The sequence below is a fragment of the Hyperolius riggenbachi genome, chromosome 5 (genome assembly GCF_040937935.1).
Source record: "Hyperolius riggenbachi isolate aHypRig1 chromosome 5, aHypRig1.pri, whole genome shotgun sequence".
In the NCBI taxonomy this organism is placed as follows: domain Eukaryota; kingdom Metazoa; phylum Chordata; class Amphibia; order Anura; family Hyperoliidae; genus Hyperolius; species Hyperolius riggenbachi.
Genome location: NC_090650.1, coordinates 237,217,391 through 237,244,876, shown reverse-complemented (window position 1 = coordinate 237,244,876; position 27,486 = coordinate 237,217,391). Strand labels below are relative to the sequence as shown.

At 43.5% G+C, this 27,486-nt stretch overlaps 1 protein-coding gene across 5 annotated transcripts in view; it reads left to right on the top strand.

Moving 5' to 3' along the window:
* The window catches only part of CDH12 (cadherin 12), a 1,227,746-nt gene that overhangs the window by 1,076,367 nt on the left and 123,893 nt on the right, over window positions 1-27,486 (top strand). For all 5 annotated transcript variants that reach the window (XM_068236731.1, XM_068236730.1, XM_068236729.1 and 2 more), the window contains one exon: window positions 22,930-23,049. In XM_068236731.1, coding sequence (XP_068092832.1) covers window positions 22,930-23,049 — 120 coding nt within the window. The remainder of the gene's footprint in view (window positions 1-22,929; window positions 23,050-27,486) is intronic.

The following is a 27,486-nucleotide window of genomic DNA, read 5'->3' as shown; positions in this document are numbered from 1 at the left end:
AGGCACCAACAGGGGGGTCTTAGGTTTAGGCACCAACAGGGGGGTCTTAGGTTTAGGCACCACCAGGGGGGTCTTAGGTTTAGGCACCAACAGGAGGGTCTTAGGTTTAGGCACCAACAGGGGGGTCTAAGGTTTAGGCACCAACAGGGGGGGTCTTAGGTTTAGGCACCAATAGGGGGGTCTTAGGTTTAGGCACCAACAGGGGGGTCTTAGGTTTAGGCACCAACAGGGGGTCTAGGGGTTAGGGATAGGTACAGGGAGGGTTCTGTGTGAGAGTAGGCTTAGGTATAGCTTTAGGAAAATTCTTATTAATGTTTTATAAAACGTTATTATAAATTTCACTTTTTAAACAGGGAAGATTAACGTTTTTAAAATTGTCCATTTCATACACATTATTTAATGATTTATAACTTTATAAAAGATTATTTTTAAACAAAATTTAGCACAATTTTTTTTTAAACGTTATTCATGATTATCGTTTAAAACCCTGCGCCCTTTTTTCCCGGCGCCCTTTTTTAACGTACGCTGGTTCTAGACTTTTTGCTGTGTGAGGAAAACTTGTGAACATGTGCCCCAGCCCCCCTTCCCTTTAAAAACACTTGTGTCATATATATGTATATGTGTGTGTGCATGTGTGTGTGTATGTGTGTAAAGGTGGGCAGCACTGATAGCCGAGTAAATGGGTGCTGATAGGTATATGGCCGAGTGCAGATGTGTAGGTGGGTAGCTGGATGCTGATAGGTGAGTGGATGAGTTCTGATACGCATACGGCTGAGCGTTGATGTGTAAGTGGGTGCTGGTACTGGTAGGTGTACGGCTGAGTTTGGATTTGTGGGTAGGTGGGTAAATGGGTGCCATCAGCTAAATAAATGCTTGCTGGGTGATGATAGTGTGCTGTGGAGTGTTAATTGGTGGCTGGCTGGGGCAGCAAGCACACACTATACACACACAGACACTTACGGTGAACACACAATATACACACACTGCACATACATATCTATTTTTTCAGACAATTAGATGCAATCTTTTTTCTACCAAAAGTGGGGAGACAAGGTCAGTGCGTCTAATGGTCCAAATACTAAAGTTCAGACCTGCTCCAACATGCTGCAGTGAATCATGCTGCAGAGGGGGAACAGAGCAGCAACAAAAAATACAGTACAGCATCAAACAATGTGTCCAGCTCTGTCCCCCAGCTGCCGCGCTATCCCCCGCAACACTGTAAGTACCTTATGTGAGTAGGAATGCTGCCTCTGCTGTTCCTGTTCCCCTAACATGTCCAGCTCTTTCCCCTTGGTAGTTCTGCTGTCCCCCACACCACCAGAAGTACCTCCCTGAGTAGGAATGCTGACTCCGATGTCCCATTACCCTTATGTGTCCAGCTCTGTCCCACCCGGCAGTTCTGTTGTCCCCCACACCACCAGAAGTACCTCTGTGAGTAGGAATGCTGCCTCTGATGTCCCGTTCCCCTTACATGTCTAGCTCTGTCCCCCGGTGGCTCTGCTGCCCTCCATACCACCAGAAATATCTCAGCAAGTAGGAATGCTGCCTCCAATATTCCTGTTCCCCCTACGTGTCCAGCTCTGTCCCCCGGGCAGTTCTGCTGTACCCAACACCACCAAAAGTTCCTCCATAAGTAGGAATGCTGCATCCAATGTCCTGTTCCCCTTATGTGTCCAGCTCTGTCTCCCCCCGGCGGTTCTGCTGTCCCCCACACCATCACAAGTACCTCCGTGAGTAGGAATGCTGCCTCCGATGTCCCATTCCCCTTACGTGTCCAGCTCTGTCCCACCGGTGGTTCTGCTGTTCCCCCCAACACCAGAAGTTCCTCAATGAATAGGAATGCTGCCTCCGATGTCCCCTCTCTCATGCAGGCTGAGATTCATCCGCCCGCTGCTCCCTTTAGTTCATTGGAGCTGACAGTATCGAGGGCCGAACCAGCGCTCATCATTGGGGCCAATGACAGCACTCCCAGCAGCTTTTATGACTTTACATTGGGTTCCTCTTAGGGGCATAACTATAAATCATGGCCCCCCCAGCAAAATTTTGAAGGAGCTCCCCAATGTTCACACTCTTTCCCTTGCCTACCCATTGTGACCCTCACAGCTTAGTGGCCAAACTCGCAAGGGTCATAAAAGAAGTGTGGACATTGTAATCTTCACATTGTACTTTTCTGTAGACACAAAAACAACTAATCTTAAGGATGAACTCCTTTATAAGAGAGAGTGAAGTATTTTGGGCCCCCTTACAGCTCTGTGCCCCCCCCCCCCATAGTCGAACGGGCTGCTACCCTGTAGTTACACTGCTGGTTCTTTTTAATGTATCCAAACCAGAATAGGATGCAATTTGGGGTGCTTTACATTTACATCGAGTGAACACACATGCACCAGCCAATCTCCTGAGAGAAACCAAATTCTCCCAGTCCCACTATTTATAATATATGGACTGTACTGGCATAGGGACAAGGGAGCCTGAAGCTAGGCCACAATGAATTTGGGACATAAACTCACAAAAATGAAGCCGGGACCAAATTTAAGGTTGGATCTGTGAAGGGGGTAAACTGGTTTATTGGAAAAACATCACAGTCGCTGTTTGTATATGTTTTTCAGTGAAAAGAGTTGATATTGAAATGTATTTTATTTGTTAATTTGGTTACATCAGAAACCTATTCTTGGCCTGCTTTCTGTGGAGGAGGAGCACAACATAATTTGTTTGAGAGCATGGATGAGTTAAAAAAAATGTGGAATACGTTTTTGATTTGAAGATAACAGGTAGTGGTTAGCAGATGAATGTGTGGCAAAAATATGAGTGCAGAATCAAATATTAATCTCAAAGCAAACCTCTGATTTTAAAAAGAGCTACAAGCTTACCCACACAGCGGGAAGCTTCTGGGTGGTCCAGAGGTTTCCTGTGTCCGTCTTCCTTGACCCAATTGCTGACTAGGGCCTTCTAGTTTTCAACTGCACTCCTCTCTGTGTATGAGAATGCACAGCAGCAGAGGGCTCCAAGATGGAGCGGATGCTTCTGGAACATTCAAGGACATCCCTCTACATGGGTGAGTATCACATTTTTTTTTAGTTAAAGGTCCACTTTTTTTTTTTTGTTTAAATTGTTTTTATTAAACTTTCAGATACAAGGATTTTCATTGCATTAAATACAATACATCTTACAGTGAAACATGAGGTCTAGAACTTAGGCCTCAGACAAAATCTAACATCTATATCATCTTAACTTCTATCTATACATTGTGCACAAACATATGCATATGCTTGCTTCGATAAGCAAAACCTTTTGAAGCCTACATAAAGAATTGCATATTAGTGGTTGTAAAGTCAATCTTAGAACAACATTTTTAAACTCTAAACAGCTTCAGGATACATACATTAACATGCCTATTTACTGCTACTCCCAGGCACTAGGGCATTTCTCTCAAGGTTCTCTTAACCGTAACTGTTCATCAACTTTTCTTATTGGTAGAACTTTTATTCCTATTTATAATAATGCATCTTCAGAGGTCTCAATCTGCTCTCTCCATGACTGAGACATGAAGTGTTATGGATGGTCGGGCCAGGTGAATGGGGGGGGGGGGGTGAATCTGGAGGATTCCCGCAGTTTTGAGCTAGTAAGGGGTCTTTAGATACTATCTCCATTAAGCATTTATGAGTCTGGTCTGTCAGAACTACAAGTGTGGCAAAGTTATTAGTTCAGTCGGGCGTTAATAATGGCCAGTCAAAGGACCATTTATCTCTCATCAAGTTTTGACCATTTCTGGATTTCAGTAGGTATTCCATTTTTAGATTATATTCAGTTAGTTGGATCACTTGGGTTATAGATGGGGTATGAGTTTGAAGCCAGTTAGTAAGCACTAGGTGCCTGGCTGCTGAGATGATGTGTGATATTACTAGCCTCAGGTCCATCGGAAATTGATCCAATCCTATGAGGAAAAGTGTCAATTGAGGTGTGAGTATGGTGTGAGAGCCTACTATCCTAGAAATAAGTTTGGATACTTTGTCCCAAAATGAAGTTATCTTGGGGCAGGACCATAGTGTATGAAGAAGTGTGCCTGTAGTTGAGCATTGTCTCCAGCAGTAAGAGGAGTTGTTAGGAGACATTTTAGATAGTATGCGTGGGGTAAGGTACCATTTATAGAGTATTTTTTTTGTTGTCTCCACATCTGTTATACATTTGGAGTAGCGTTTTTGGGTTTCTAGGGCTTTTAGAATGGTGGCTATCGGTAACGAAGTTTGGAGGTCGTACTCCCAAATCTTAGTATACTTGCTAATGGGAGAAGGGGAGGCATTTATCAGTAGGTTATACCAGAAGGATATTCCTCCTTTTCTGTATTTCGAGGAAGAGATGAAGTCCCACATTTTTTTATTGATTAGGGGTGGTGAGTACTGTTTTTTTGGTAGTAGATGGGATATTTGCAGATGGACGAACCTTTCTCTATCAGATAGCTTGAATTTCTCTTTAAGGCCAGAGAAGGATTTGGGTTTGACATCTATAATATCATCTAGAGTTTGTATCCCTGCTTCTGTCCACTTAGAAATATTGAGGTTTGGAATGGCTGATCATAAAGAAGCAAGGAGAACTGGTACTTTTGTGTCCCCTGCCCCCTCCCCCCCAAGAGTTTCATTGCTCTCTCCCAAACCTCTATGGTGGAGGTGATTAAAGCGTTCTTCGGCTTAATTGGAGGAAGTCCTGACCATAGGGGGTATAGGAAATTGACTAGTTGCCCATTATAATCTTCTTGTTCTTGTAGGGCCCAGTACTTCTGGGGAGAGGAGGGTCACCAGTATTGCGACATGTCTAGAATGGCTGCATAATGGTAAATCAAGGGATTAGAAAGTCCGAATCCTCCTAATTTGGTGGGGGTAGTGAGAATGGTGAAGGATAGTCTATGCTTCTTTTTTTTCCATAGAAATTGAGAGACTAAAGTGTTTAATTCTTTAAAAAATGGGTGTGGGGTGGTTATAGGAATTGTTCTAAATAGATATAATATCTTAGGGAATATTGCCATTTTATATGCTGCAATTTTCCCAGAAATTGAGAATTCGAATTTAGATAGATGTGCCAAATCTTCTTTGATTTTCGTTAATAGCCCAGGGAAATTGGCTGAGTAAACATTTGTGAGAGTTGTGGGGATGGAGATACCCAAGTATGATATTGTTTTTTTTGCCCACGGGAACGGAGAGGAGGAAGAAATCAGGTTTCTCATTTTTGTTGTAATATTTATCCCTAATAAGGAGGATTTAGACTCATTAATTTTGTATAAAGAGGCCTTTGAGAATTCTGATAGGGTTTTTATAACATGAGGTAGGGAGTTTAGTGGGTCAGAGATGGATAGTAGGACGTCGTCCGCAAATAAGCTGATTTTGGGTGTAAGGGAGCCCACCGGGATTCCTGTGATATTCGGGTTTGCTCTAATTGCTTCTGCTAGCATTTCCATTACTAAAACTAATATTAGGGGGGACAATGGGCACCCGTCTCGTGCCATTTGTGATTTTGAAGGATTTTGAGATAAAACCTGCTACATTTACACAAGCTGATGGGGGTTTATAAAGGGCCATGATGGCTTGGTGGAACTCTCCCGTAATCCCAAATTTCCCCAGAACTTCACCCAGGAATCCCCAGTGGACTCTGTCGAAGGCCTTCTCCGCATCCAAAGTGAGAAACAGAGAAGGCCTTTGATCAGATCCCAATGAGTGAAGAATATTAGGAACACGTCCGCCGCTTGCCTGCCCTTGGTAAATCCCACCTGATCCAAATCCAATATACTTGGTAACAAGTTAAATAGCCTGTTTGCTAATATCTTGGAGTATAGTTTGAGATCACAGTTTAATAAGGAGATTGGCCGGAAATTGGATGGGCTTGTCTGTTCTTTGCCCGGTTTTGGCATTACTGTAATGATGGCCTGGGCGAACTCTCGGGGTTAGGAGGGGGGCAAAGGCCTTGTAGAATTTGTTGGAGAAGCCGTCAGGACCTGGGGCTTTGTTAGGCTTGGACTTGAGTATAGTGTTCAGAATTTCTGAGGGGGTAAAAGGATTATTAAGAGATAAGAGTTGAGAGGGAGAAATGGATGGTAGTTTAATTTCCCCTAGAAAACCTGTTATGCTTTTATGAGTGGGTTGGGGGGTGTTCTTATCCTCCCTTAGGTTATATAAGGCCTTGTAGGAATCACTGAAGGCATCAGCTATTGCTTGCGGATCAAATAGTGGCTGTTTAGAGAAAGGGTGGATTAGTTTGTTTATCCTTGCCTTAGCTGATTTGTGTTGAATAAGTTTAGCTAGTGTTGCGCTTGCTTTATTATTTTGGTGGTATTGGGAGGATTTGAGTCTCGATAATCGCGACTCGTATTCCGAAGTTAGGAGAAGTCGTAGTTCTTGCCTGAGGTTAAATAATAATTTAGTGCTGGTTTGACTAGCTTGGCCTTTGTGGGCTTGTTCTGCTTCCTTAATTGCTGCCAACAGTTTGTCCATTTTACTCTCTTTTTCTTTTTTTGCTCGGCCTCCCATTTTAATGAGATGACCTCTCATGACTGCTTTGAAAGCTAGCCAGGTTGTGGCTTCTCCAACGTCTGTTGTGGGATTAAATTCAAAATATTCATCTATGTATTCCTTAATCTGTTTCTTATTGGTATCTGAAAACAGAAGTGTGGTATTCAGCCTCCAGGGGGGTCTGGGGGATTAATATGCTGCTAAGTCTAATGACAGGGATATGGGGGCATGATCAGACCACGAGATAGAGTGTATGGCTGCGTCTGATATTTTCTTTAGGGTCCATCTATTTGTTATAAAGAAGTAAATTCTGGTGTATGTATGGTGTACATGAGAGAAGAAGGTAAAATCCTTCTCATCCCCATGGATAATTCTCCAGGAGTCGAAGAGGTCCCATTTAGCTAGTAGGGGTGCCAAAGATGTATTGGTTTTGGGGTGGCGGTTGGTAGAATCTAGTTTTGGATCTATTGTGATATTAAAGTCCCCTCCTATTATGAGACCCGGGTATTTACTTTTAGCCACAACCATGAATAGTTTCCTAAGAAATTTCAATTGACCTGTATTGGGTGCGTACAAATTAAGTAGTGTACAAGCTACCTTATTTATAACACAGGAAACAATCAGATATCGTCCTTGTGTATCTTTCTCTACTGACGTTATGTCCACATCTAAGTTTTTATGGAAGGCAATCATCACACCTCTTTTCTTCTTTTGGAAATTGTTGCAAATTATTTGGGGGAAGTTCGGATGCGAGCAGTGTGGGGCTTTGTCTATCATAAAGTGTGTCTCCTGGATAAATAATATTTCCGATTTCAGTCGGATTGCTTCCTTCCACATACTATGTCTTTTGATTGGAGAGTTTAGTCCTTTGACATTAATTGAGGTGAATATCACCATGTTGGACTGAAAACCTGCGTATACTTATGCTTGTAAAGGAATCCAAGTAAGGCTTCTAGTCGAATAAAGATAGACCAGTATTGTTCTGAGGAATCCAGGGTGGGGAGGGGAATCGACCATCTGTGCTGTGTTTTCGTAGCCTCTCTTTGTAGTTGAGAGGAGGTTGTGAGGAATGGTTGTTTTGAAATTACCCGTCTGGGAGTAATCTTTTGAAAATTGTAGGAGCTGAAGAGAGCGATTCTAGGATGGGGAAGGTAGTAACTGGAAGTCCACTCTAAGGGGAAAAAAGTCACTACTAAGAGCTGGAACCACATTTTAGGAAATTCAGGGCTGGGTCAGGGCACCCCTTCATTTAACCTGGTGCCAGTCCTGTGGAACTTTAGCTGCGTAGTTAGAGCGTTGAGTTTTCGGAGGCAATTCAGTGCACTTTATTCCCCAAGACGAGAGCAGCTTATGGCCATCTTCCGGAACTTGGATAAAAAAAGTTTTCTCCCCTCTTGTGACTAGTATCTTCATGGGGAATCCCCAGCGGTATAGGATTTTGTGATCGCGTAAGGCTTTCGTAATTGGAGCCAGTAATCTGCGTTTGGCCAGTGTGGCTTGTGACAGATCAGAATATAGGGTAATTCCCTTGAACGGATCAGGGAGGGATCCATTTTGTTTAACAAATTGGAGCAGATTGTCTTTGGTATGGAAGAATTGGAAGTTGCATATAACGTCTCTAGGGACATTATCTGGCTAGTGAGGAGGCTTGGGTAGCCTGTGTGCTCGTTCTATCACTCTTTCAATATAAGAAAGCTGAGGCAGGGTTTTTTGGACTAGGGAACCAATAAAGTCTTTTAGCTGTGTCTGTGCCATAGATTCCTCCACCCCTCTGAATTTCAGATTACATCTTCTATTCCTGTCCTCCAGGTCCATTGCTTTCATCTTAAGCCACGATATGTCCTGCTGATTTTCGTCCCAGCAATGTACTGTCTTATTGTGTTCAGTAGTAAGCATGGCCACACTCTGCTCCACTGTAGCTACTCTGTCCCCTAGGGAGCTGATTGATTGCTGCAGGTGGTTAGTGATTTGTAAAAACTCAGCAGACAGGGAGGATTTGAGAGTCACTATTAGCTCTTTTAAGTAGGTTTGGGTTATCCCTTGATCTGATGCTGGGAAGTCTTCCAGCGGTGACTGCAGTGCTGGAGTGGAAGCTATCGGGGAAGCTGCGTAGCTTACCTGCTCGTCAGATGCAGTTAGTTTCATTTTGGATTTCACCAGGCTCCTGGAGGCTGGGGACACAGAGTCCGGAGAAGAGTCGCCCGGGTAAGTGTTGCTTTGTGTCGGTGATGTGACTGTGGCTGTCAGGGCTGGGTCCGCAGCTCCGGGTCCTCCCCTTGCTTTCTCGCCGGCGCCATCTTTGTGGATAGTGCGGGCCTGCATCCCCGTGAATAGCTCTGGCAATTTCTGGGGTTTTAGATTCCCCTTCTTCCTTTTCATGTTTACCTCCTGCTCCATCGGTGTCTCCGACATGTCTCTTCCCTGTTTGCCGGGTTTTAGCTCTAATGGCACGCTTATCAGCCGGTTGTTGCAAAGTATCCTGGACGGAGCTCCCAACTCACACGTCCAGCTTGATTGCACAGAGGACACGCCCCCCCCCATTAAAGGTCTACTTTAAAGTATACCTGAGATCATATAGAAAAAATAAATTAAACATACCTGGGGCTTCCTTCAGCCTTTTTCATGCTGATTGATTCTTTTTCATCCTCCATCGCTGCCTGGTTCTCCCACTAGGTGTCCCGGTAATCCGTCCAGTCAGTGGCAGTAGGTGCAGGCACAGTTCGACGGCGTGCGCCGCCCCATCACGGTCCCATGGCTGGGAGCCTTCTGCAATGGGAGCACGATGGGGCATGCGGCCGATCCATGCATATGCGCAATACGCCCTAACTGCGGGGATTACCGAATTCTCTAGCAGAAGATGCAGGCGATGGAGGAGGATGGCGCGGGACCGATCAGCGTAAAGTGGCTGAAAGAAGCCCAGGTGTGTTTAATTTCTTTATTTTATTTGATCACAGGTTCACTTTAAAGAGGCACCGTAGCAGCATATAGTAGAATGTAATAAATTATTTAGAAAACTTATTTTATGTTACCCCCTCTTTGAGGCTCCTCATGCACTGTTTCATCTGCCCTCCTCCTCTGCAGAACAACATAACTACTCAGAACCAACTTGTTTACCCCATACCAAATAGTCAAGTTCAAACTCGCTAAACTACATGGCGAACTGCCACCTGGTCTAGTTTCACTTCGTTTTGTACTTCAAGCTTTCTAGTTGTACTTTCTACTGTACTTCTTTTTAGTTGTACCAGGAGCCTGAGGATTCTGTTTGCACAGACCCAGTAAATTAAAATGCAGTGTTTAAGGAAGCCTGTAATGAAAGAAATATGTAGGCTGTCATTATTGGCATCTTGGATTGAGCAGCAGTTTTGTGTTAAATCAATTTGGCAGCAACAAGCATTTGATTATAAACTCACACTCCAGGCACAGATGTTTCCCTAGGTCTGTGTAGGCACTAAGTGGCAGAGCTTATTTCTGTCCCTGCAGAAGTTCTCTGATGAGCTGTTGTCACATAAATCACTTGCAAATTACCTGGTCAGGTAAAATATACTGTATATAACGTATGCCATCATTACACAAATAATGTTGCAGCTGATTGCCATTAAATACTATCTTTTAACTTTAATTTGAAACCGCTGTAACTTGTTTTCATTAAACTTACTGGAAACTATGGCAGCAATGTCAGGCTAGGTATAAAATATACTCATCATTCTCTTCTGCCTATTTGTGTCATTGGTTCATAAGTCTGCATAATGCAAGAGGTAAAATTGCTGTATCTAATCTCTGGAATCAGGGAATGTGGGTGTCTGCGGCTAATAAACTATTTGGGTGGCCCATAGTTTTCTATGCCCCAGTATAGGTAGCCTGGAAGGGGCGCAGCGGACATGGAGGGGGGCAGGCCCCCCTCACCTGGGTCCCCCTTTTCGCGCTTCCCCCTCCAGATATTACAGCAGTGGCAGTGGGCAGCAAATGAATGACTCACCTCCTCCTTATGCATTTCAGGCGTCGTAATGCTGCATGCCACAGATCTCCTCCTTCTTCAATGCATTGAAGAAAACCTGTGGAATACAGTGCTCCAATGCCTGGAACATGGAAGGAAGTAGTGAGTCATTTATTTCCACCCACTGCCGCAGACACTGTTATAATATCTGGAGTAGGGAACGCAGAAGTATCTGGCCACCCTCCCCACCTGTGTGCTGTGTGCCCACTGCTCCTCCTTCATGTGCTTCTACCCCTCCTGCTTATGGTAGGGAAACCCAATGGACAGGTGGGCGGTGGTAAACTGGGAGGTGGCAGGCCAGGCATACTTCCTGTTTCTGCCTGTTGCTGCCCCAGACTTTCACCGCCTGAGGAAGATGCCTCACTTGGGGTCATGGGTGGGCCGGGCCTGTGAAATGTCCATTACCTCTTTGACCTCTGACCAAGTTGTACATGTTACTATATAATCAAAGAAAAAAAAAACTACCTATGAATACTGTACACGACCACCCCTCTTGTTCTCACCACTATTCCTTCACATCGTAAGCTTGCAAGAGCATGGATCTTTAACCCTTTTGTGTCTTGGAATTTGTTATTCATTATATTCATCATGTGACTTTTGTCTCTGTAATTACCAATTCAGTATTTTGTACCATTTCTGTATTTCGTATATTGGTGTATAACATTGCCTGTACTATTATGTACCTCATGTTTATTTCCTCCTTTCTACAGTACCGCGGAATATGTTTGCAATTTATAAATCAATATTAATAATCATATCTGTGCATAGTGTCTACTGCTTGGAATTAAAGAAAGCATGACCTTGTTATTTTTTGGCAAGAAACTCAGAAAGAATGAAAGGCAGATATATAGTATGCAGTGTAGCCTACAGATTTCATATGTTGACAGCTGCAGCTCTGGTAATATCAATTAATATGCCTGACCAAACCCTCTGGAAATCGGTAAATAATTTGTCAAGCAAATTGTCAATGAGCATTAGTAATATTACACCACAACCAGCTCTTCTCCATATCCACATTATAGACTTTCCTGCACAAGAAAGATTCATAATAAATCATCTTCTAATAGCAACCAAAAATGTAATAACAGAAAATCCGAAAACGACATATATCCCTACTGAACAAGAAATTCTACAAAGAACAGATTTCCAACTGCATGCAGACATGGTCAATGCGTTCTGTCAATATACTACCTTTCCTGAACAAATCTAAGCAGTGGATCTCCATATACCCAAGTACTAAACTCTTTATAAAATAATCTCTTGCATTTATAATGATAAAAACAACCTGTTTGCTCCAGTTACTATTCATACATAAACTCAAAAGAAACAAACTAAGTCACTCTGTCTCATAAATACTTCAAACCCAATAATCCAGGGAATAAATAAAGTTTCTGCTCTTGTTATTATTGTTTTTGTTTTTGTTTCTTTATACTAATTTCATTAAAATTGGGTAATACGTTCATTATTTTATTTTATGGAAATGAAAGATGGTAGTACTACTATATCTAACTATGAAAAATCTTAAATCGTTTATATATAGGATGTGACTTTGGGGCCTTAGTAGGGTGTCTCCTAGGCCCCAGACTCCAGAGGACCTCCTCCTAGTTAACATCAAACTATATGCATCTTTTATTCAAGACGCTACCATGATTAATGTATACATGTGAAAGTTTAAGTTCTTATAAAAGTCTGTCAAACATCATATGTATCTGCACTCTTGGTCCAATATTTTGGAAAACATAATCTAAATGTATATGATCATTTCATGCATAAAACGACCATAGTTAATTTTCTTTATTGAAAAAACCCAATAAAAACTATTTGAATATAATATGCCTGACCAACTCTTAGGCCTGGAACCCACTAGAAGTGCTTTTCTAAGCACTTTGTGATTTGAAAAGCTCTTGCTAATGCAATGCTATAGGTGTATTCCCACTTGAGTGATGTGATTTTATAAAAACCCACATAGCATTGCATTAGCAAGAGCTTTTCAAAATCACTAGCGCTTAGAAAAGGCTTCTAATGGGTATGAGCCCTCATACTGATTGCTTTACAAAAAAGACTGACATGTTGTGGAGAATCTTGAGCCTCATTCAAAGTGGCATATTCTGGTACAGTGGGCAGCTGCTTTGTAATGTGGCTTACAACACTGCAATGTCCTTCAGTATGCAATGTACAAATTGCCTTGGTAGCAATGTGGTATAACTGTTTGTGCTATGGTAATACACTGCATGCAGTGTGTTATTGATAAATGCTAAAATTAACAGGTGCAGTGAAGCATACTTTTCAATGACTGTATGCTTCACTACACAACGCAATGTGGCCATAATGTGTGGTGCTCTTTTTTCGTTCTATTGCGTTGTGTTCCTGCTATACAGAGAACACTACGCAACACCCCACTGTAACTTGGCTTGCCCATTAATTATTCCTGACCATTTTTAAAAGAGTTCAATTTTACACATAAAGCTGCATGCAGTGTAATGGAGGAGAAGATGATATCATGCAAACAATGATTGATATCAACAAAACTACAGCACAGTAAAAAGGAGGAAATGTCAGTCACTGACATGGTTGTTCCGTTTCTGCGTCCTTCAGTTTCTATGGATTTGCTGGTCCAGTCCTGTCCTCTCCTGTAACTTTACAGACCAGTTTTGATCCTGAAGTAAAGGCTGGAAAGGTGCTATATGTGGTTCTAGTAAGCTAACAATCAAGTCTGAAGTTGAATGTTCATCTGATTTCAGTGACCTACCCTGGATTCAGCAGATATCTGCAAGTGATAGCTGGCAGTGCTAGTTAGCTGGTAAGGCTGCAAAGCATGCAGCCTTACTACGTGTCTTCAGGAACACCCAGACTGCTCATGATGATCCAGAACCACATGGAAGAGATAAAAAGAGACCAAAAAGCCCTATATTAAAAATCAATGCTAAATTGAATGTTGCTTAACTTAAACAGAAGGTATTTGTGATAATTCAGCTGTAAATGAGCAATTGTGGTTTCCCATGATGCATAGCCCAAATATGCAAATAATTTCTTAATGCCCTTGAAAGCAAGGCTGCACATTCAGAACTGCAGGTATATCTTGAGCCTGTAGCTAATACATTTTTCAGAGCCACACCAATCCACCATACATACAGCCTGTTTCTGACTTATTGGTCCTCATCAGTGCATAGTATGGATTGGTATGGCTCTATGGGTTAGGGCAGCCTTTCTCAACATTTTTACCATGGATAAACCCTGCAAATAACTTTTGGATTATTTAAAGAACCCCTGCAAACAAGGAACTCCGGCATTTTTTTGCAGGAGGCAAGGTCTTTAAAAGTAGGTGAGGCTGTTTATTTCACTACCCCCATTACACTGACACTCATTATACTGTCTCCTTATCATAGTGCTTTTTTATCAATGTGCTCATTATTATTCAGACCCCCAATGTAGTGCTTATTTTCACAGTACCCCCCTATTATAATGTGTTCTATTATACTTCCCCCATGATAGGGGGAAATTCCAAGGAACCTTGAGGTTCCAAGGGAACCTGGTTGAGAAAGCCTAGGTTAGGACTTGTACCAGTACTAAGGAATACCCAGACAGCTCATGATGACCCAGAAGTACCTGGAAGGTATAAAAGGGCTTAAACCAAAAAGCCCTCTATTAAAAAACAAATATAGCTAAATGTAATTTTGGCTTCTTAACCTCTTGACGACCACAGGTTTACAACCCCCTAGTGACCAGGCCATTTTTTACAATTCAGCACTCTGCAGCTGTAACTGTTTGCTGCACATCCATACAACTTAGCACACAAATGAATCTACCCTCCTTTTCCATGTGATAATTCAGCTGTGAGCAACCGTGGTTTCTCCTGTGGTTTCACTCCTGAATATTTAAAGAGAACCCGAGGTGTGTTTAAAGAATGTTATCTGCATACAGAGGCTGGATCTGCCTATACAGCCCAGCCTCTGTTGCTATCCCAAACCCCACTAAGGTCCCCCTGCACTCTGCAATCCCTCATAAATCACAGCCGTGCTGTGAGGCTGTGTTTACATCTGTAGTGTCAGTCTCAGCTGCTCCCCCGCTTCCTGCATAGCTCCGGTCCCTGCCCCCGTCCCTTCCCTCCAATCAGCAGGGAGGGAAGGGATGCAGGCGGGGACTAGAGTTCTGCAGGAGGCGGGGAGAGCAGCAGACTGACACTATAGAGATAAACACAGCCAGCTCTGACAAGCTGTTTGTCAGCAGCGTGGCTGTGATTTATGAGGGATTGCAGAGTGCAGGGGGACCTTAGGGGGGTTTGGGATAGCAACAGAGGCTGAGCTGTATAGGCAGATCCAGCCTCTGCATGCAGATAATATTCTTCAAACCCACCTTGGGTTCTCTTTAAGGGCATAAAAAGGTTATTTTCATATTCAGTGATGCATCATGGGAAATCACAGTTGCTCACTTACAGCTGAATGACTGCAAATACCTTCTGATTTAAGAAGACAAAATTACATTTAGCATGTCTTTTCAGGAAAGTTGTTTACGAAAAAATCACTTTAGTTTATTTTACATTTTTTTGTATGTTTTTACTCAAGTACTATTTATTTGTAAATGTGTCTTCTTTTTCTTAACTACTACTCCAAATAACCATAAATGATCTAAGACACAAAATGCAAATTTCAAATGGAAAACTGATTATTTCCTGAGATTCACAATTAAACCTTAGCTATGATGGAGTGGTTTCACTGGCCAATAATTAGGTTTAAGACACCAAGACACAGAGCATTTCTATTGTGCTTTTCTCCTGACAAACTCAAAGTGCCAGAGCTGCAGCCACTAGGGTGCACTCGATAGGAAGTAGCAATGTTAGGGAGTCTTGCACAAGGTCTCTTCACTGAATAGGTGCAGGCTTATTTCTCCTGGATGTCCGCTAGGTTCCTGAAACTAAACCTGGACAAAACAGAATGTATGATCTTCCCACTCCGGCCATCCCTGACCCTCCCAGATGTGAATGTCACTGTTAACCACACTACCATTTGCCCTACCTCTCAAGCTCGCTGTCTGGGTTTCACCCTGGACTCTGCACTCTCCTTCCCTCCCCACATCCAAAACCTCACAAAGTCCTGCAACTTCCACCTCTGAAACATCTGCAAGATCTGCCCTTTCCTGACCTCTGTCACCAACAAACTCCTCATCTATGCCCTCATAATGTCCCACCTTGACTACTGAAAAGCCCTTCTGACTGGTCTCCCTATGACCCGAATTGCCCCGCTGCAGTCCACCATGAATGCATCAGCCAGAATTATCCACTCCTCCCATCGCTCCACCATGGCAGCTCCCCTCTGTGAATCCCTCCACTGGCTTCTTATCCAGTCCAGAATCAGATTCAAGATAATGTGTCTAGCCTACAAATCTGTCCACAAAAACTGCCCAACCTACATTTCTAATGTTAACCAGAGATATACACCTAGGCGCTCACTCCACTCCTCCAATGAACTTCGCCTGACTGCCCCCACATCACCCAATCCCATGCACACCTCCAGGACTTCTCAAGAGCTGCTCCAACACTATGGAACTCACTACCTCCCCATTAGGGTTTTCCTCTCCTTCAACATCTTCAAGAAGGCCCTCAAAACTCACCTTTTCACTTTGGCCTACTTCCCTCCCCCCCCCCCCCCCCCACACACACACACATACACACACACACACTAGTGCTCTTAACTAGCAGCTGAATTCTGGTCCCCTACCTTTCACGTCCCTACCTATCCCTCAAAACTCACCTTTTCACTTTGGCCTACTTCCCTCCCCCCCCCCCCCCCCACACACACATACACACACACACACACTAGTGCTCTTAACTAGCAGCTGAATTCAGGTCCCCTACCTTTCACGTCCCTACCTATCCCTCTATTTATTTATGTATTTAAGTATTTATATAGTGCTGACATATTACGCAGAGCTGTTCAGAGTATATTGTCCTATAACTAAATGTCCCTCAGAAGGACTCACAATCTAATCCTTACCAAAGTCATATGTTTATGTATGTATCATGTAGTGCATGTATCATAGTCTAGGACATAGTTCCCCAACCCTATCCTTAAGGCCCACCAACAGTACATGTTTTGCAGGAAACCACAAACATTCACAGGTGAGGTAATTAGTGTCTCAGCAGAGCTGATTAACCACCTCTGTGGATGTCTACAAAACATGCACTGTTGGTGGGCCTTGAGGACAGGGTTGGGGAACACTGGTCTAGGGCCAATTTTAGGGGGAAGCTAATTAACTTATCTGTATATTTTTGGAATGTGGGAGGAAACCGGAGTGCCCAGGGGAAACAAACACAGACACAGGGAAAACATACAAACTCCTTGCAGATTTTGACCTGGTTGGGATTTGAATCTAAGACACAGTGCTGCAAGATGAGAGGGCTAACCACTACGCCACTGTGCTACCCAATACGCCTCTAGACTGTAAGCCTTCAGGCAGGGTCCTCCTCCTTGTGTCTCCTTCTTGTTCATGCACCTCCATTGCTGTACACCCATCCTATGGATCTGAGTGAACTCTTGAGTGAACTCGACTGGCCTAATCTCCATGCTCCCATCCAGTGACTGACAAAGCGTTACCATGTACTCATACTGAGCTGCGTGATCTGGCTTGCATATATTACTGTATTGTTTTATTGATGTATGCCACCCCTAAATATTGTCTGTAACCTTAACTAATGTCCAGCGCTGCGTAATATATTGGCACTTTATAAATACAATAAATAAAATAAATACATAATAGACAAAAATGATTAAAACATGTTTTTTACAGACAAGTATTAATGTTATGAAACTTGAAGTTACTCAGGAAAGGCTTTGTGATTTTGCCATTTAAAGGAAGTAATGGTGGAGGTGAGCTTGGGTTGCCAAGACAAAGACAATATTCTGTAGAAACCTTAAACACCCTTTGCATTCATACACCTGTCTTAACACATTCCATAATAAATAAATGATGAAATGAAAAATAACAGTTGAGTACAAATGGCACAACATCTTGAGTGTACATGTTCTTGTTTACAAGCGACAAAAGCATCAACCTTGCCTTGAACTTTGAGTCATTGAACGGAATAACTTTGGTTGTGTCTGCTTTTACAGATATTAATGATAGAGGTGAGTTCAGGCTACTAAGACAATATGCTGGAAAAACCTTAAGCTGCAACAATATTCCTAGGTGAAAAATTTTGCTTTATAATTCAAGCAGAATCTGCTTGAGGAATTCTTCTATCACAGTATATTACTGTTAGTTTTTCATGCTTCATTTTTTCATGTTAAGGCATACAAGGGCAATGTCAAATTCTTACTTTAGAGATGCATAAAAACACATATATATGGTGTACTAAACCAGAGATGAAATTACCATTGACGTTACTATGGCCATGGATTTTGAACAAGGCCTTTCTTTCATGGAAACTTGAAAACTAATGAGGTGGCACAGTGACTCATGTAAGTTCTTTCATTATTACATAGTAAATAAAAACAGGCAGAAGAGGAAGCTGGACCAGAAGTAAAATACATCACTGTAAGTTTTGCTTCTGGAAGGCTGATTACTAGCACTGTGTCTGGATACTCAAAAACAAGCATTACATTTATCAGAAGTGTGGCTTCTAGGGAAATATTTCTTCCCTGTTTCAGGCTATAACTCTGTCCAAAGCATGTAAATAATATATAAGAAAGTTTTAGACAAAATCAGGTCCTATTTGTAATCTCTTTTTTTTTTTGGCTGCAACATATAAAAATGTATACAGTATGTTCCTTAGAGCTCTCTGTACAGCTCCAACCAACATTCAAACCCTGGTCTCCTATGTCAAATGTGGTGTCTCTAACCAATACAGATTGCCCAGCAAGTTCATGGTGAACCAGAACTCCTAGAAGTATGTAAGGGACTGAAAAAGACCAAAACAAGCCTCCTTACTAAGATGATATGAAAACAAAGAGACAATTTGCATATTCAGCAGGGATGCACTGTGGGACAGCTCAGAGCTCACTCCAACCTGAATAATCGCAAATACCTTCTGTTTTAAGAAGGCTAAAAAGTACACTATCCAGCCAATCTACACTCTCACTTAAAGCTTGACACATGTGCAAGGACTGTTGCCCATAAAGATGGGGGCTTGATCTCTCTTGTTATGGAGGATGTGGAGGGAAGACAGTGTAGTGCTTGATGGAGGGGCACAGAGTCAGGGTGGTAAGGGCTAGAGAACAACAACCTCGACCTTCAATCAGACAAAATGATCCAGATGGCCATTTCTCACTAAAGCTTAAGGGTCTCCATACAATGTTTATGTTTCAGATGTGACTGATCATGCCCTCGGTATCTCTTACAAGATGGTGTCTGTAGCAATAGACCTTATCATATACAGAGGTAATTGAGGGACACATGAGACATACAGTAAAAAAAAAAAATAAATAAATAATAAAATATATATATATATGAAAATCAATAGGTGAATTTTGATTAGCTTTTGTAGGCTCCACCCACTTTTCTGAATATTAATCCCAGTCACCCAGTGACCAACTAAGCAAAGTTTAAGAAACCTGCCATTGACAGAGTAAGAAAAACAAAAGTTTGCTTTCTTAAAACAGAAAGAATTTGCGATAATTCAGTTTGGAGTGAGCTTAAAATGTCTCCCAGTGCATCACTGTTGAATATATGCAAATTAACCATTGTTACCCTTAAAAGCTAAACCTTATTCCAGGTAATGTACTATGTGTGTGCCAAATTTCAGTTTACATTCTAGCAGTGAAATTTGTATTTTTCTCCACCCACTGATGTCCTAATGTTTCCCGGGTATGTATTTGGCTGCTGTTGGCTGTGGCCATGTAACGATCCGCTCAGCTGCCTGCGCAGGCAGGCAGCCTTTTGATCATTATTCAGGTCTGCATGCTGCAGGACTCTGGAAAGAAGACCTTCTGTCAGTTTTGCAGCTTGTGCTTGCTGAGGAATTTGCATACGTTGTCATGCAAATTGCCTGGCCACATTCATTGGAGGCGTGTACTATAAGTACTATGTGTGTCCCACAATGCTTCGCTGCTCATAGAGGTTTGTTCCTGCTGGACTCACCTGGAGTGTCAGCCACTGCTATCTTAGTATAGTTAATTCTTGGGGAGTGCTCCTTGCATTCCTAGTTAGTGCAGTCAGTTTGTGTATAATTTGTACTGCCTATTCTGTCCTGTCTTGTCTGTCGCGATTGCGCTGTCGCCAGCGGCGGTTGATAGCGAATCGCTCTGTCTTGTTTGGATCGCACTAGCCTCTAGCGGTAGCGGCTGTGGATCCTTCTGATCTAGTTCCTGGAGTGTAAGCTGGAGCAGCGGTTGTTACCAGCTACCTCATCTGATCTGTCTTGTTTAGATCGCACTAGCCGCTGGCGTTAGCGGCTGTGGATCTTTCTGATCTGTGTCCCTGCTTGGATCACACTTGCTCTGGCGGAAGAGCGGTGGATCCTTTCTGCCTAGTTCCTGTTTCTCATTTGTCTGTCTTGTCTGATACGGGCGCTTGCTGTAGGCTCGATGAGGTAACCGTTAAGCAAGCGTTCACGTTCTTTGTTTCGTGTTTGTCTGTTGATGGTTAGTTAGGCGTGCTTGTCTCTATTGTGCTTATCACGTGGAGACCGCGCATAACCGCGTGCACTGTTGCGAATGAGTGCGGTGTTCGCGGTTAGCTAGCGTTTATTATTTTCCGTATCTTCTCATTGTATGATTTGCTGTGCCTTTGCTATCCTCGTATTCTGTTCTGATCTGCCTTGTGTCACTTCTGGCAATCGCCGTTCTTGGCGGTTGCGTTTCTGTTTCGCACCTGCTGTTGTGTGTGCGCGGTCGCGGGGTGGCGACTAGATTGGCGCACACACATACAACCTGTCCCTTTGCTCGTTCTCATTCGCAATCGCTTCTCTTGCGATTGCGCTCTGCGCTTCGTACAATTCCTGTCTGGCATTTGTGGAGGTACAGAGGATTGGTTCCTCTGCACTCCCCAGCGCCATCTGCCGACAGGAATTTCCCTCTACTGGTGCTTACACCAAAAGCTGAGTTCTAGTATCTTGACACGCTTGTGGAGGACCTCCGCAGTGTCAGCGCACATCTTTGTGCGCTGAACACGGAGATATCCCACAATCGTTACAGGCCACTTTTTCTAACCCTAACACACAATTGTCAATAGTCAATTACCAAGTTTGTGAGATTTGTGGTCTTTGGCATGAATAATTTTCATTGAAATGAAACACATCTGATTCGCTGTTTGTGGCCCCACCCCTTTTCTAAATATTTAACCCCAGTGCAGCACTGCTGAATATATGCAAATTAACCATTGTGCACTTAGAAGCTAAACACACCTCCAGTGTAACAGTGTAAGAATGGCTGCAGTTTACATTTTCCAGTGAAATTTGTATTTGTCTCATTTTGGTTATGAGAATAAAAAGTATCCTATACTTTATTCCAGGTAATGTACTATGTGTGTGCCAAACTTCATTCAAATCCGTTCAGCCGTTTTTGCGTGATCGAGTAACAAACATCCAAACATCCGAACTTTCCCATTTATTATATTAGTAGGATATAATTTATACATAGAACATTTTCAGAAGCCAGTGAACTTCTTAAAAAATGAAGCATAAAATAATGCAAACTTACTGCTTATGGTGGCACATAGGTAAATGACTACTTGTGTATTTGTGTGTTCAATAATATATTAAAACAAAAGTAAATTGGTTTAGCTTTGTGACAATACATTTGGGGGGGGGGGGGGATAAAGAGGCACCCAGAGGTATATATGAAATAAGATTGAAAAACAACCAAAAGTAGAAAAAGATAAAGACAACTTCATATAGAAATGACTCAATAGATATACAGAGGCGCCAAAAGAGTAAAATTGCATAAAATGGTTAAAATATTTTGGTGGCGGTGGTGGACCAACCACTCAAAAAAGGACTTGAAACTGTTGCTTGAAGTACAAACAGTTTATTCACATACTCCACGAACAATATCGTGACGCGTTTCACGGGCAAGATCCCGCTTCATCTTCACAGAGGTGCCTAACATATAACGGACCTACGCTGGTGTATTACTCCCGTTTTGAATGCCTAATGAAGCGGGATCTTGCCCGTGAAACGCGTCGCGATATTGTTCGTGGAGTATGTGAATAAACTGTTTGTACTTCAAGTGACAGTTTCAAGTCCTTTTTTGAGTGGTTGGTCCACCACCGCCACCAAAATATTTTAACCATTTTATGCAATTTTACTCTTTTGGCGCCTCTGTATATCTATTGAGTCAAGATTCTCCACCCTCGGTTGAAGGGTGACCAAACCCCTTTTTTCCTTCTTCAGAGAGCGACATCTTAATCCTGAGTTGGGACAGGTCTAATCTCCCCACCTGCCTATACAGTGGTTGCCTGAGTGGTAACCCATGTTTGTGAGTATAATACTTACCGACCATATTCCTCCCCCCATCTAATCCAATACATACTACACTATATTGGGCTCTCAGTTTTCTTCTTCTCATATAGAAATGACATTTGTTACACACTGGAAACGTGGTTTCATTGGTCCAAGCCCACTTCTTCAGGCCAAATAATAGTGCCAACCACTTAACATAACTGAGTCAAAGAGGTGCTCCCTGCTGAGCTATGTTTAGTGTTTAGCACTATTATTTGGCCTGTGGAATTGGGCTTAGACCCACAAAACACTTTGCCAGTACATATTAAATAAAGTTGTCTTTATTGAGGTCAGCCAATTCCCTTTTCTATTTTTAGTTGTTTTAATCTAATTTTATGTACCTCTGGATGCCTCTTTATCCCTCCGGCACTTCTCATCCTCCATTGGAGGTGTTCTTGGTCCCACATGATGTTGCCGCAATTGGTACCTCGTGTTTTTTCTATAAGAGTGCGACTGCTTCCAGCACTTCCTGGACCCCTGAGTGGAGACGGGGTTGTAAATCTCCACCTGCCTTATGTGGTTGGTTGCCCTCCAGTGCAACCCACCTTCGTGAGTACTACTATTACTAATTCTCTGCATAAATCTGATTTTGGTGACATATTGCAATATTTGGGCTTCCTTTGGCCTCAATTCACTAAGCTTTATCAAACACTTTATCAAACATTTTATAATTTACCTTATGGGTAAAATCTAATTTTGAATTCACTAAGGTGTTATATATTTATCAAATATTTTATCAATAAAACTGTCAATTAATCTATAACACCTTAGTGAATTTAAAATGAGACTTTACCCATGAGGTAAATTACAAAACGTTTGATAAAGTGTTTGATAAAGCTTAGTGAATTGAGGCCTTTGTCTCTATACTTCCCTTTTCAAGGTGTACAACCACTTCTTTTTCATTCAGTTAAAGAGAAAATTTAGAAAATCAAGGTCAGAAATGATAATTGACATACATATTGAGAAACATCAAACTTTGTAAACCATCTTTTTTCTTTTTACTCTTTTAGGTGCCTATGTACTTCAGGTTAAAGCAACGGATGCTGATGACCCTACATATGGAAGTAGTGCAAGAGTGGTTTATAGCATTCTTCAGGGACAACCTTATTTTTCTATTGATCCTAAGACAGGTATACAAATATGATTACATTTTATATCTTCAAATTGTTTACTATACACTTTGTTTTAAAATTGTCCCTGTGTTTTACTTGCACATAGTTTTTACAAAAAGTATAGATTTTTTAGTAAAATTCCTCTTTCATTCAGAAATAAAAAAAATGTCCCCTTAAAAACCAGAGCAATTTTCACATCACGCTCCTACCATTCATTTTCCAATCACTTTATCGGTGCTTATCACATCAAAATGATCTATATATTGTTTTATTTGCCACACATGAGGCTTTCTATGGGTGGCACGTTTTGCTAAGAATTATTTTATTTTATATGCATTTTAAAGGGAATAATAATAAATAAGAAATGGAAAAAAAAATGTTATTTGGCAGTTTTAGACCATTATAGTTTTAAAATAAAATATGCTTCAATGGTGTTGACATCCCACTGTGGGAGGGATTTCACTATAATATCAGCTATACAGAGCCCCCTGATGTTCCATTTGAGAACAGGAATTGATTTCTCATGGGAAAGGGGGTATCAGCTACTAATCAGGGTGAAGTTCAATTCTTGGTTACAGTTTCCCTTTAACCTTTTGCCGACCGCATCACGCCGACGGGCGTGGCCACGGCGGCAGCCCCAATTGGCGTAAAGTCCTGGGGCCAGCTAATGCAGGAGATCGCGCGCAGGCTGCGCGCGCATCTCCTGCTTGGAGGGTGGAGCTCCGCCCCACCTTCAGTCTCAGAGCGGCTATTGCTGACTATTAGACGGCGAAATCGCATCTATTTCTGTGTACAGCGCTGCGATCGGCTGCAGCGCTGTACTGGGGGACAAGAGAGCGATCGGCTCTCATAGGCAGAAGCCTATGACAGCCGATCGCCGTAATTGGCTCGCTGCAGCTAGTGTTGGGCGAACATCTAGATGTTCGGGTTCGGGCCGAACAGGCCGAACATGGCCGCGATGTTCGGGTGTTCGACCCGAACTCCGAACATAATGGAAGTCAATGGGGACCCGAACTTTCGTGCTTTGTAAAGCCTCCTTACATGCTACATACTCCAAATTTACAGGGTATGTGCACCTTGGGAGTGGGTACAAGAGGAAAAAAAATAAGCAAAAAGAGCTTATAGTTTTTGAGAAAATCGATTTTAAAGTTTCAAAGGGAAAACTGTCTTTTAAATGCGGGAAATGTCTGTTTTCTTTGCACAGGTAACATGCTTTTTGTCGGCATGCAGTCATAAATGTAATACATATAAGAGGTTCCAGGAAAAGGGACCGGTAATGCTAACCCAGCAGCAGCACACGTGATGGAACAGGAGGAGGGTGGCGCAGGAGGAGAAGGCCACGCTTTGAGACACAACAACCCAGGCCTTGCATGAGGACAAGAAGCGTGCGGATAGCATGCTTTGTACCACCATGCAGTCATAAATGTAATAAAGATAAGTGGTTCAATAAACAGGGACCACGCGGCAACGCTAACCCAGCAGCAGCACACGTGATGGAACAGGAGGAGGCGCAGGAGGAGAAGGCCACGCTTTGTGAGACACAACAACCCAGGCCTTGCATGAGGACAAAAAGCGTGCGGATAGCATGCTTTGTACCGCCATGTAGTCATAAATGTAATAAAGATAAGAGGTTCCATAAACAGGGACCGGCAACGGTAACCCAGCAGCAGCAGCAGCAGCAGCACACGTGATGGAACAGGAGGAGGCGCAGGAGGAGAAGGCCACGCTTTGTGAGACACAACAACCCAGGCCTTGCATGAGGACAAAAAGCGTGCGGATATAGCAGCAATGCTTTTTGCCGCCATGCAGTCATAAATGTAATACAGATGAGAGGTTCAATAAACAGGGACCGGAAACGCTAAACCATCCCAGATGTTCATCGGTCATGTTACTTGGTTGGGGTCCTGGAGTGTTGCGTAGTCGTTTCCAATCCAGGATTGATTCATTTTAATTTGAGTCAGACGGTCTGCATTTTCTGTGGAGAGGCGGATACGCCGATCTGTGACGATGCCTCCGGCAGCACTGAAACAGCGTTCCGACATAACGCTGGCTGCCGGGCAAGCCAGCACCTCTATTGCGTACATTGCCAGTTCGTGCCAGGTGTCTAGCTTCATGCCCGGTTTCAGGTCCAGCGGTGCCAGCCACAAATCCGTCTGTTCCTTTATTCCCCTCCAAATTTCCTCCCCTGTGTGCTGCTTATCCCCAAGGCAGATCAGCTTCAGCAACGCTTGCTGACGCATGCCAACAGCTGTGCTGCACTGCTTCCACGATCCTACTGCTGCTGGTGCTGGGTTAGCATTTCCGGATGAGGTACAGCTTTGAGATGCGTTGGAGGAGAAGGAGTCAGAGAGGTAGGTGCTGCTGTTGTTATCCAGTGGGAGGGACGGCGGTGCAGCTGTTTGCGGCGTGGGCAACACCCGCGCCGTAGCAGGTGAGGAATCGCTGCCAGGCTCCACAAGGTTCACCCAGTGCGCGGTAAGGGAGATGTATCGACCCTGGCCGAACGCACTCGTCCAGGTGTCAGTGGTGAGGTGAACCTTGCAGGCAACGGCATTCTTCAAGCTTCGGGTTATTTAGCTGACCACGTGCTCATGCAACTCAGGCACTGCAGAGCGCGCAAAGTGGTAGCGGCTGGGAACCACGTAACGTGGGATGGCCACTGACATCATGCCCTTGAAGCTGTTTGTCTCCACCACTCGATATGGCAGCATTTCGCAGGCCAGAAGCTTGGCTATGCTGGCTGTTACTGCCACGGCCCGGGGGTCATTTGCTGGCAATTTCCTCTTGTGCTCAAACATCTCCGACACAGACAACTGAACCGTAGCGCTGCACACGGAAGGGCTGTTGGTTGTTGTGTTTGATGAACACTGGGAGACCTCAAGAGCACTACTCCGGAAAGTGACAGTGTCAGCGTCGTCTGATGTTTGTGAATGTTGTGAACCACGCAATGGCTGGGCTACTGCTGCTGCTGAGGCGGGTCTGGTGGTGAGTCTGGTGAACCCAAGGGAGGCAGTGTTGCTGGTACCCTGTCCTGCCGCGTTTGCCCACAGAGTGGGATGTTTGGATAGCATGTGGCGGCTCATGCTGGTGGTGGAGAGGTTGTTAATACTTTTCCCCCTGCTCAGGCGGGTCTTGCACACCTTGCAAATCGCCATGGTAACATCCTCAGTGCAGTCTTCAAAGAAAGCCCAGACTTTAACTGGCTGAGGACTCGGACCTCGTGCGTGATGTGCTGGTGCTGCTTAACCCACTGCTGGACGCTTGAGAGGTCATCCAAGTAATTATCTGGTCCTGTTCTTTTGGATCTGTGAGGGTTGTTGTCCTGGACAACATGAGCGGTATTGAGTGAGTTTTCTTGGGTGCTCCCCTGTGGCCTGTACGTGAACCGTCAGGGGAAACACCTCTTCCCTTGCCCCTCCCTCTTTCACCGGATTTCTTCCTCATTTCACTTATCCTTAAAGTACACGCTGACTGGCAGCAGTACAGTGGCAGTACAGAAATGCTATACAGTGGTGGGTGAGCGGTGTACCACTATTGTCAGCAGCGACACAGAGCACAATGCTATACAGTGGCGGGCGAGCGGTGTACTACTGTTCCCAGCAGAATCAGAGTGGCAGTAAACAATGGTATATAGTCTGGCTGAGCGGTGTACACAGAGTGTCAGTAAACAATGGTATATAGTCTGGCTGAGCGGTGTACACAGAGTGTCAGTAAACAATGGTATATAGTCTGGCTGAGCGGTGTACACAGAGTGTCAGTAAACAATGGTATATAGTCTGGCTGAGCGGTGTACACAGAGTGGCAGTAAACACAATGCTATATAGTCTGGCTGAGCGAGCGGTGTACTACTGTTCCCAGCAGAATCAGAGTGGCAGTAAACAATGGTATATAGTCTGGCTGAGCGGTGTACACAGAGTGTCAGTAAACAATGGTATATAGTCTGGCTGAGCGGTGTACACAGAGTGTCAGTAAACACAATGCTATATAGTCTGGCTGAGCGAGCGGTGTACTACTGTTCCTAGCAGACACAGAACAGTAAACAGAATGCTATATAGTGTGGCTGAGCGAGCGGTGTACCACTATTCCCAGCAGACACAGAACAGTGAACAGAATGCTATATAATGTGGCTGAGCGAGGTACACAGAGTGGCAGTAAACAGAATGCTATATAGTGTGGCTGAGCGAGCGGTGTACTACTATTCCCAGCAGACACAGAACAGTAAACAGAATGCTATATAGTGTGGCTGAGCGAGCGGTGTACCACTATTCCCAGCAGACACAGAACAGTAAACAGAATGCTATATAGTGTGGCTGAGCAAGCGGTGTACCACTATTCCCAGCAGACACAGAACAGTAAACAGAATGCTATATAGTGTGGCTGAGCGAGCGGTGTACCACTATTCCCAGCAGACACAGAACAGTGAACAGAATGCTATATAATGTGGCTGAGCGAGGT